General features: G+C 46.8%; 1 protein-coding gene across 4 annotated transcripts in view; it reads left to right on the top strand.

Annotated features, from left to right (window-relative positions):
* The window catches only part of PPP2R5E (protein phosphatase 2 regulatory subunit B'epsilon), a 466,786-nt gene that overhangs the window by 234,977 nt on the left and 220,259 nt on the right, over positions 1-11,550 (top strand). For all 4 annotated transcript variants that reach the window (XM_086937936.1, XM_086937938.1, XM_086937937.1 and 1 more), the window contains exon 11: positions 3,258-3,377. In XM_086937936.1, coding sequence (XP_086794062.1) covers positions 3,258-3,377 — 120 coding nt within the window. The remainder of the gene's footprint in view (positions 1-3,257; positions 3,378-11,550) is intronic.

Genomic DNA, 11,550 nt, shown 5'->3' on the forward strand with positions numbered 1-11,550 from the left:
GAAAGGGGGCCTTTTTCATGATCATTTTGACAGGAAGTTCCTCCAGCAATTCAGTATATCTCACAGGAATGGAACATAGCTCTGCCCACTCTCTCCCACCATAAGGATCTGAGGTAGTCTGACAGTACTAGAGGTGTCCATCAGCAACTTCTTCTCCCAATTATCCCCCTCCGTGACCAATAGACTGCATGCTGCAGTTGCGAATTTAGGTAGAATTGCTCCAGATTAAGGACTGCTATAGCCCCCTTGGTCAATGGCTGGAACAGAAAGTCCCTAGCAACCTAGGAGCATATCAGAGCGGAAAGGAGGCCCTGTATTAGCTGCAAGTAGAGCTGCCCTGAATTGCTCCGCCTCTTGCTCGGAGAAGTGCTCCTGAGACGCTGCTTACCCCTGGCAAGTTATCCTGTACTGAGGTTTGCGCGTGGTGGTGTATTGGGTGATGGCGTTTCTCTGGGTATGACGCTGCGACCTATGCTTCCACATGATTGCTGTGTGGCAATGTGCCCACGTACATCGACCAACACCACCTTTGGTCGGGAAGGCCGCACCACAGGGAAGAAGGCTGTCAATATAAACACATACACTGACCCTGTGGCTGACCGATTTCGCCTTTAGGGCACAGTTAAATAAGTTACCAGGCAGAGGGAGCCCAATACTGCTGAGTCCACAGAATCACCACTGGTGGAAGAGGAGTAAATTTAGGCAGGGCACGCCCGGCGTTTCCAAGTGCACCATACGATTGAGCTGGAGCCTGAGAATGTTACACAACAGGAGGTCCTGGTATGTAGGTCTCACAAAGGTGGCCCGGGGTTAGGACGAGGCTCCTGGCAGGGTAGTCCACCCCGGAGAGCAGCCAAGTGTACTTGCGACTGCGAGCAGCTCCACACCAGGGCACGCCGGACCACGGTTCCCTCAAAAGGTCATCAAGTGGAGGCTCAACTTCCCCAGCCCAGTCACACAATAGCTAATCTGCCAGGAGAATTACCCCCCTCTGGCTGAGGGAAGCCCCCAGCCCATCAAGTTTCACAGTACTGATCTCAGGTGCATCCCAAGACCGGGCACAGGACAGTGTTTGATGTAGAGTCAAGGGGCCAGTGCTGTTGTGCGGGCAGAAGATCCCTTCCCTAGGACTTACCACCCACAGACCTCCGCTGACGCACTTGATCCAAGCACTGCGCTCCCCCATAGCAAGAACAGGCATGCCCCCCTTCAACGATGGTCCCCACAGCTGCCAGTCAATTCTCTGGCCACAAGTCCCATCGCAACAAGGCTGTCTCCCCAGCGCTTCCTCAAAGGCCCAGGTGTCCCCTGAGTACCCCTGTTGCAGTTACCCAAGGGGAGGAGGACCTACCAGGGCCATACAGTGGTGCAATCATTGCTCTTATCTGATCCCTATCACCCCCAGGGTCGAGCGTCCACGAGCAGTGCCCCTATCCCCTGGGTAGCTGGACCCCTGCTGTCAGTAGGAGCAATTGGGGTGGGGTGGGGGGGCGGTGGTGGCTCTCCCTCGGAGCTGGCGCTCCCAGGGTGCTGGCAGTCATGTCCGGTGGCGAGCGAACAGAAAGCTGGCTTTCCACTCCCTGCAGACGGGCCCCCACTCAGATGGAGCGCACCCTCTTTATCCTTTTCTGGGGTCACAAGCACCTCAGTTCCCACTGCTGATTAGGGGAGGCGGGTTGCACTGCTGAGGCAAGTCTGCACCAGGTCATATGGCCTACACACAGGCCAATGCAGGGTCTCGCTGGTCAAGGCCAGATAGGGCGGGAGTGCAGCAACTTCTTAGCTGGTCATCAGGGCCCCAGATGGAGCCCATAAACCTAGTTCTCTGCGGTCACAGGTCGCCACGTAGCTGTGAGGCCGGCACCCTCAGCTGCCAAGTCACAGCGGCTGAATGCAGGGTCAGGCCTCTGTCACACGAGAAGGCCCAAAATGCGTCTGGCTGAGACAGCAGCTGGTGGTCGAACAGTTTCACTAAGGGCCACGTGAGCAGCTTCCCCTGGCCTCAGAGCATCGATCCACAGGGTGAATGCAATGTAAATGTGGTGGATGGAGCAGGATATAAGGCGGATTAGTCGAAGGGGGGGGGCAAGGCTCCCTAAGGGAACTCCTGGTTGGCCATTTTCCCTGGCCACAGCCCCTAATGCAACTAATCTTATTGGAAATAACTTTCATTGGCCTTTATTCCGATTGGCCCCGGATGTCACTCAAAAATAGACCTCAGGAACTGTACAAAGCAACATTTAACAACTAATCTACTTGACAAAACGTGAGAAGTCAACGCTGCTTCACCTTCAGGCGAATGCAGGAAAGCTCAACATAATTCAGGATTTTTGCCCTGATGAAGGGCGGCATTCACTGCCCGAAATGCATTGGGGTCAACATTAATGTGTTATAAACAATTTGGAGAGTCCATTTTGGATTCATGTAAATAAAGCAATGACCTCATGAAATCAATGAGCAAAAAAGCATTGCATAATACATTAAAAAAATACATTGACTGCAATTTTGGATTCTTTTTGGATTACTTTGGTATAATCCCATGAAATTGATCATCAAAAGCTGTGCACACAGAGGGACACCTGCCCAGTGGGTAGGTGCAACTTCAGTTATTTCATAATACGCCCAAGTTTAGAGGACGATACCTCGGCGCACGCCCATGAAAATAACATCCAGCTACACTTGGGTGTAATTCAACATGAAAAAGGATTGCATGATTCAAAAACCTGTACACTCAAAAAATTGTGACAATGAGGCGTTGGAAGTTGTCGGGTATGATGATCTTAGCTATTACCACACACATTTGATTTCAAAGAGACACTTTTAATGACAGCCAAGCCACTGGTTATTGTGAAACTATGCCATGTTTCCTACTTTTACAGAAGACCGCTCCAATATAGTGTAAAAAGTTCATATGTTCTTTGTGGCTTTTTACTATAAGATCATATCCGGCACCTGAAATAAAAAGTGCCAGGATAGGTGGGACCTTCCTAAAAAGAAACTTTTACCAGATAGTCATAGCACAAACAATTGATCTGTGACTCTTTGTCTTAAAATTACTGTCTAATGGGATATAACTTCAAGAAAACGGGCACACCATAGTTCAATCTTAAGTGATGTCATATGTCACACTCCTTCAGGATACTATCCTCACAGATTGCCATGGATAGTCCAGTTTGAGGAGGTGTTGAAGGACCAAATGTTTATTTTGATTGACATTTTCATAAAGTATGCTCTCTTAACTTTATTTTCTTTCCTAGGTCATGTTTCTTGGTGAGCTAGAAGAAATCTTGGATGTCATTGAACCTACACAGTTTGTAAAAATTCAGGAACCCTTATTCAAACAGATTTCCAAATGTGTGTCTAGTCCTCACTTTCAGGTCAGTGTTTTTCTTTTCTTTTTTTAATTTTTTTTATAGAAACTCTTGTGGTAAGTAAATATGGTATGCAATTGATTACAAGGAAGATCCTATTCTCCTTTATATAACCCCAGTTTCAGCTTGGGATATCAACCATCTATCTATTCCTCATTATGTCCACCGGACTTACAATGATTATATGAAGCTCAAAATGTATTCTCCTTTATTGAGGTGTTGAATCCTTTTATGTATCATTCTCCTCAGACACATTTATACTAACACATTGATAATAAGACATCCAAAATTCCTGCTGTGGAAATGCGTGGTACATACCTTCATGAGACAGCTGTATCAGGGGGGGGGGGGACAACATTGATTTAGGAAGAATGCAGAGATAATAAAAAACATTTGCACTCTATAATTGGCAGCTTAAAGGGATACATTTTTTGGGCTCACTGGTACTGCATCCGAAGGATGCGTCCAGCTGGAGCCTTTAAGTTGCCTGTCTCGGGGGGAATGAGGGACAAGAGGGTGTTACTAGCTTTTCTCCAGGATTTGGGTGCGCGAACGCGCACGTCGGCTTCGTCCACGCGTGCGCACACAGCCAGCCACCACACAGACTAAAACACACTTGCGCTGGTTACTTTCACTTTCCATCCCCCACCAGTCATCGGCTCTTTTTACACACGCATGCATGCATACATTCACACACACAGACACACGCGCACACACAGGCACACACGCGCACAAACACACACAGACACACTCGCGCGCGCACACACACACGCGCACACTTTTCTTCTAACAGCCTGCAAGCTCTCACTTACCGGCTCGGTGTGCAGGCTCCTGGGCCGTCTTTTGGCAAGCCGCAGGGGTCTCCTCACCACTCGGGAGCCCCGTGTTGCCTCTGTTGCCATGCAGTCTGCCCTCGCTCTTTCGCCCGGTCTCTCTGAAGCGCCCCGGGACTTCAGCGTGGAGCCTGCATGTTTCCGGACGTCCTCCTCGGAGGTTGCAAATGAAGACAAGGCGGTACTGAGAAGGGACTAACAAGCCTATTAACGAATGAGAGGCCAGTAATTAAGAAGAGCAGTGAAGCAATGAAGCAATGACACAAGACAAATATGAGCGGAAAGTGGGTGGAGCTTCAAGTCCATACCCAGTACCCCATGCCTCGCAGCAGCACATGCGCAGCCCAGGCTCGACCTAAAAAGGAGGGGACTCGTGAAAAGGCACTGGAAACTTATTGACTGCAGTAGGAATCAGTGAGGAAGGTCAACGTTTGCTATTAATTTCCAGGATGTGTTGCTCTATAATCATAACTATCTTGGAACTAAGTTGTCTTCCGGTTGCAAACAGCTGATAGGCGCTTGCTCACCCTACAGCTATCTATTAGCGTGATGAAGACAACATCCACATTGCCCTTTTCGATATTTTACTTCATTCTTCTATTGCCAGCTTTAAACTGATTTCCAGTTGTACTGAATGTTTCTGCGCCTCTGGTAACTGTAGTCACTCCACTCCTTAACCGAAGCACACTCCAAGGACGCTTTCTCTCATGCCTCCATCTATTAACCTAAAACTGCGGGTTCTGCAGGCCTTTGGCAACCCCACTGCTTTTGCTCTGCAGAATTGCGCTCATAGACGTCTGAGGCATGTGGAGGGCATTTTGTTAATGTTCGTACTGCGGTCACATAATTTATAGGTGTATATGGAGCATTAAGCCACAGAGGACGTTTTCCTTCTCAGATTTGATACCGCACTTCCTCGTTAATTGCGGAAAATTTTGTCCTGAAGTAGATGACGGTTATTGTGATAAATTGTTCCATTAATTACGGTCCCTCCAAATTATTTTAGAGGCACTCGTTGACGCATGGGGGTAATGAGTGCAGCAACAACAGATGTTAAGTCTTCTTACAGTCACAATCTGGGCAGACAACAGCTGCGCTCCTCTTTCAGCAACCGCTTCTCGTGGCACTGGGTCAGGTGCGTCCCGTCTCTAGATTTATCAACAGTAGCACTGCAGAGACTAAAGAAGGGGGAACTAAAGAGGGGCGATGCAGAAGGACAAATACAAAAAAAAAGCACAAAGAAAGACAAGCCTGTGGGTGGGGATGTGACATAAACACAGCAAGTTGCAGAGATAAGAAAAAAAAGGGACCGCCGGAATGCCTAGTGCGCAGGGAACCGTAGAGCGCGTCTCACCGTTGGGTCTCATGTTGCAGCACAGGGCGGCCACCAGCATCAGCCTGGCCTCCATCTCGCCTCCTTGTGTTGTCCCAACACCAGTCTGCGCCTCTTGTTCCTGACAGCCTCGTAAGTACGTCTCACACGGAGAACCGCCTCAGGCACGGGGCCGCAGAAGGCTCCCGCCTTCAACCTCGAGCGCATTGGGATGATGCCGGCAGGGACAGGGCGCAAGTGGAGTCACTCCTGAATGACAAACAGCGCTTCTCCTCAGCCTTGCACAAAGCGCCGACCCGCTGCCAACTCAGGCTGATGGGGCTGTCCAGGCGAGCGCGTGGTGGGTGGGAGCGCTTGAAAGTTAAGAGGCCCCTGCGCGTGCTCATCTGCTGTCAGGGGGCAAGATCCAGGCGCAAGCTGAAAGACACGCCGTGCGCATGCCCATGTGCTGTCGTGAACCAAGCTGATAGACACGCCGTGAAAAGCAGGCGCTGCCCGGGTGAGGAGCGAAGAAGCCCCTCCCGCCCGGCGTCGACGAGTCTTCAGTTTCCAGGCTTCTTGGTTGGTTGGCTATCAGTCAGAAACCTATCAGAAACCAACCAATCAGAAACCTTGACTTCCACCGGCATCAATCCCAGTGCGGCTCCTCGTCTGACGTCAGAGGAGCTGCGCTCGGGATTTCTGAGGCTCCCGAAGTTCCCGGGCTGCGGCGGTGTTTACGGTGAGGCAACTTACTTAAAATTTCCCTACAATGCCGCTGTGGGAGGCGGCGGTGATTTTAAACAGCGCTCCTTCTTGCACAGAGCTCCACAGTGCCTTCCCATGCGTAAGGGGAGAGGAGCCCGGTGAGTGGGGTTGAGGGTGGGGGTGTACGCGCGTGTGTCTGTTTGAGTGTGTCTGTGCGTGCATGCGTGCGTGTGTCTGCTTAAGGGGGGGTGCGTGTGTCTGTTTAAGGGGGGGGTGCGTGTGTATGTGCGCATGCGTGAGAGTGCCTTTGTTTGAGAATGGGAATATGAGGCACGGCGACGTGCGCGCTCCCGAGGTCAAATCTCCGGCAGGAGAAGCTCGTGACAGTCTGCTGTCTACATTCCCCCAAAAGTGACTACATAAGTTGGCTCGCATAGACAGCAAAAGCTTCGCTTTTGCTTTCGTCTAGGCGAGCCCTAAAAACGAGACCCATGATTGCAGCCACTAGAGCCAATGGGCCAATTTCCCACATTTTGATCATAGCGTTTGGGATTTAGAGACATGGTCACTAAACTATGAAATAACTTCCCCCTCAACGTGTAGCCTCCTTAATTTCATGTTTATGCCACCCACATAATTGAAATGCAGATAAATTCGCACTTGCGTCATATGCTTGTTTCATTCCCTCCTGCACTGGACATGGTAATGGAAATCAAAACTTTTGCAGCATTTTTGCAGAGGGGCCAACTCTGCAGACACTGACCTGCAGACTGTTTGGAGTGCTGCACAGTGTTTCTTACCTTTAAGCCACACATGTTCTGATTGGTGATGTGCCAAGGGTTTCAAGGGGATTGTATATATACTTCGTATTTGCATTTTAAGCTTTAGCTGCACCAAAGCACCACTAACTTTACTTATAACATGTGAGTTAAGGAAGCTGGACCTGTGAAATTTCAAGAAATGGTCCTAAAGATGGGTCAGGAGCTAGACTGGTAGATTGAAGGTATCATGTTTATTGACAAGCTACTCCCTTTGCTACAGCATTGGGTACATAGCTCTAGTCAGGACCTCATCCTCCCATCAACTGTAACTATCTACAGACATCCACTGTACACTTGCAACACACTCCCTCCCCAATATCCCTCAAAACACCACCGTACCATTGCATCTGACCACCAGCAAAGACATACAGAACATTGGGAGACTCTAGATACTACGGGACCCTGATGAAGAGTAAAAGTGTCAAACCTAAAAAGCCAGAAATGCATAAACTGCTGATTGCAAGCCGGAATTCTTAATGAACGGCAAATTATCTTTAACCTTGCCACCAAAAACGCACAATTATTATTACAATGGTGGGGATTTGGGTGCCAGAATTCCTGTGGCAATCCTTGGAAATAAAAGGGTCACATATTTCTCCTGCCTTGCCCTATGTGGCTGCAGGCAGTATTGAAAACTGAAAACACAGCCTCCCCAAAAACAAGAGAACTAGCCCCTCACTGCAGGAAGCTGTGAGTTGAATGGACCATTTCACATGGTTGGTTTACTGCTGCTCATCTTGCTCCAGAATTAGCCCTGTAGCTTGCAACCTACCATGAAATTTCAGAGTGCCGAAATAGCCAGCCGAGCCCTGTGCCCATCACCCATGCCATTCAGATCACTTAGATGAAAGGCCTATGCCGGCTCCACTTTGCAAGTTGTGGGTCTTTATTTTTTATTGCCAGACCACACAACACATGGTGACAAATGTGAGATGACCCATCCACTTCCAAATGTATGGTGGAGGTGCTGTTAGTTCAGTCCTTCCTTTTGGAGGCGAAGAGGAGGGTTTAGGAAGAGAGGCAGGGCTAAATGGGTTCACGGATCGGTGGCCTTTTTATAGCAGGACTGTTGAGTTGTCTTTCATTCAAATCATATCCATCCCCCAACCCTGACACCCCCTGTGATCACCACCCTTTGGGGATGATTGAGGGCTTTTAATACAAATTTTCAGAAAGCTCTAGCAAGCTTACGCTGATTAGAAATCTTTAGTGCTTTCTTTAAAGGCCACTTGTTATAATGAAGGTACTGCCTATCAAAGCGGGAGTTGGGTAACCTCCTCATGTAGTAACGTAAGTTGTAGGTTTCTTATAGAAGATGTTACTAGTTACTCTCCAACTACACAGTGACATTCCAGCTTCTTTTGACCTCATTTGCCTAAATCAGCAGGGTAGGAAAGATAAAGCAAAGACTGCTTTCTCTCTGTACAGTCATGTATAGAATGGTTGGAATCTTAAATTCATTTCTCATGTGCTAGAGTAAAAAGTCTGATCACATGATGTGATTTCTGTTCAGGAATGCAACCAAGCAGTCTCCCTTATGCAGTTGGTACACCATGCCCTTGAAGGCTGTCATTACTGTCATTAAATGTATATTTTGGACCAGTTGTATTTTCTGTTTGACAGGATTCTCCTCACTTGGACAGTGGGTTCGATGCTTTTCTTGTTTACATTTGCTTCTGTCCGTGGTTGTTCAGCTTCAGCTCCCGTCTGTACTTCCCCCACCCCCATCACTTCATTATTGCAGAGCAACCGAAGCCCAGCCAAGCCCCCCAGTGAAACACCGTATACCACGTTGAGGAAGTTGGAATTTCAAGTCCATTTCATGTTAGTTTCCTTTTGTTTCAATTTAAGTTTTCAGTTTGGTATAACATTTTTGTCGTTCGTAGTGCCCCTTAAGAAGTGCTTCATTTTTATATCTGCAGAACAGAACCCGTGACCTACAAGTAACACATCACTGCATGGGTCTCTTAGCTCATTAAATCACGTTAAAACTTCAGAGCACATTTACCAGTCCTGGCTCAGGCGCTTTGGTGGCGGTAATGGGGCTATGAAATATTAATTTGGGTGGTGTGAAGAGGCCACCTCTTTGGGTCTATAAAAAGGTCTGCGCATCAGGTGTGCTTTGATGTGTGGGTGCCCAAATCATTCAATTAACCATATGGCCCAGAAAGTAAAAGCATTGTACGTGCTTCCACTAGGCAAACTAAAAGCAAAAAAGCATTTGCAAAGCAATAGGTCTAGCATTTGTGGGAGTTTCTAAGTTATTGACATTGTAAATGACAATGCCTTTTCTTTGTTTTTAAAACGAAAACATAAATAAAAGGCATTGTCATTTACAATGCCAATAGCTCAAACTTAAGTAAATGCGAGACCTATTGCATTGCAAATGCTTGTTAAATAAAGTTATTAGACTAAATCAGCCCATGTCCTATAAAGTGACAATGAAGTTATTAAAATATTCTTCTGAAACACTACACAACTTGTTTTTCTGATATAGTACATCCAAACTGCGCATTCCTGATAGCGATGGTAGAAAAGTAGCATTGTTCTACAGACCCAGTCTCTTACAGAAATACAACTGGGTTAGTACAAATGCACAGTAGTATTATTTTAGCAAAATCTCTGCCATACTTAAGGCCGGGAAACAGACAATGAAGCAAATAAAAAATTATTCTTTTGGCCATGCTGAAGAGGTACAAAGGGTGTCCTTTGACTAGTTGTCACAATAAAGCTTCTAAATCTTCTGCCGTTTGCACTGTTATTTGACGTTGCTAATATTGGTTTATACCCCCATGGCTGTCTGAGATCAGAAGTGCTGTAATTAATAAACTTGAATGCACATTAGCAGCAGTATTATTACTGACCTTCTAGATTTACTCAAGTATCCCTTTTCACTGATTCAGGTAAAATATAGGAATTGAACTACGTATAACAATCTCAAGGTTAAAGACTTTAGTGGTTTACCCAAACAGCGACAGTGCTGTATTTAAAACAGCACACATTTAACACTTTTGGTTCAGATAAGCACTGCTGTGGAGATAAATTGCATGGAAAACCTCCTTTTGTTTAGACACTTCAACAGTACACTTGGTTATATTCCCATTAGTCTCAAATTGTAAATGTGTCAGTGAAATGCAGTTGTTGGAATAACCTTTCTCTAGTTAATCACCTGTGCCTGCCCTTCCAACTCCCTTGAGTGCCCTGACCATCTTCAATCCTCTGTAAATCAAATTATGCTTCTTCCGTTTATTTTAGGTATTCTAGATCAGTTTGTCTTTCACATTGACTAAATAACCAGTGGAAATAGTCACTGAAACCTGGGATCACAGGACACGTTTAAGAAAATAATAATGTTTGCTTTGCTTTATAGTTTGAAATCGGGTATTATTGGAATCATTTAACGTCCTTGGTTTTACTCCTAACTCAAGTAGCCTAACTCATGAGGAGGGTCGCTCACTAGATCTTGTTTTCATTGAATTTTAACTTCTTTCAAGCATTGGTATAACTTCTAGATTCATCCATTCTTCATTTGCCGACCTTTTCACTGTGGGATGCCTTGGCCAAAAATCATTCTACAAAAATCCCAACCTGGATTCTGCCACGCAAAAATACATTAAAAAAACTTAACATCTGATAGAGACGTCTAGTTGCAGATTCCTTACCTTTGAATTATCCCCAGGTGCCAGACAGTATCCGGAAATATTTCTACAGCAGTACCTCTGTGCTTCGATAGAGGGCGTTGAGCGACTCCATAATGTCATCATCCACCTGATGTGATGTTGTCAGAGTCCATATAAGCACTCCACTTTCTTCCTTTCTGTGCGGATCCAGTGAGCAGTTCCTCTGGCCATTTTTGGCCTACCACGACAAAACAGTGTGCTTTTTTTTCTAGATATCTTCGAGGTCCAGTGGACTTTGATGCCAATCCCATTTGTATTGTGTAGGAAAGTGCCCCTTTTTGCATGGTTACCCCCCACTTTGACTTGGTGTGCCCTGGGTCCCTGCCATTAAGGGTCCCAGGGCCTGTGTTCTGTCCCAATGCTGCACCTTTGTACCGACAATTGACACATCTCTGGCCACAGGTAACCCCCTTATAAAAGGTTCCATGGGTACTGTTAGAAATGGGATTTCAGGTTGGCTAAGGCTTGCGCCAAAGCCAGGCAGAAACCACCACTCTAGTCAGGGCAAGGGAGTTACACGCCGAAGATAACCCCTGCTTCACCACCTTGGTAGCTTGGCACGAGCAGCCAGGCTTATCCCGGAGGCAATGTGTAAAGCATCTGCGCAACACACAAACACACACACAGCAGCAACACCTTAGGCACACTACAAATGGAACTCCAATAAATCTGCGCACATCATTGCACAGCATTTATTAATACAATTTTACCATTAATACCATTTTATACATACCAGACTTGACCAGGCTGCCCCTCTCATATCAGGATTTACCACTGACACACATTTCATCAGGGAATTCCCCATGAATTCCTATGGGAGGGCAG

This window comes from Lissotriton vulgaris, chromosome 9, assembly GCF_964263255.1.
Source record: "Lissotriton vulgaris chromosome 9, aLisVul1.2, whole genome shotgun sequence".
Taxonomy (NCBI): Eukaryota; Metazoa; Chordata; class Amphibia; order Caudata; family Salamandridae; genus Lissotriton; species Lissotriton vulgaris.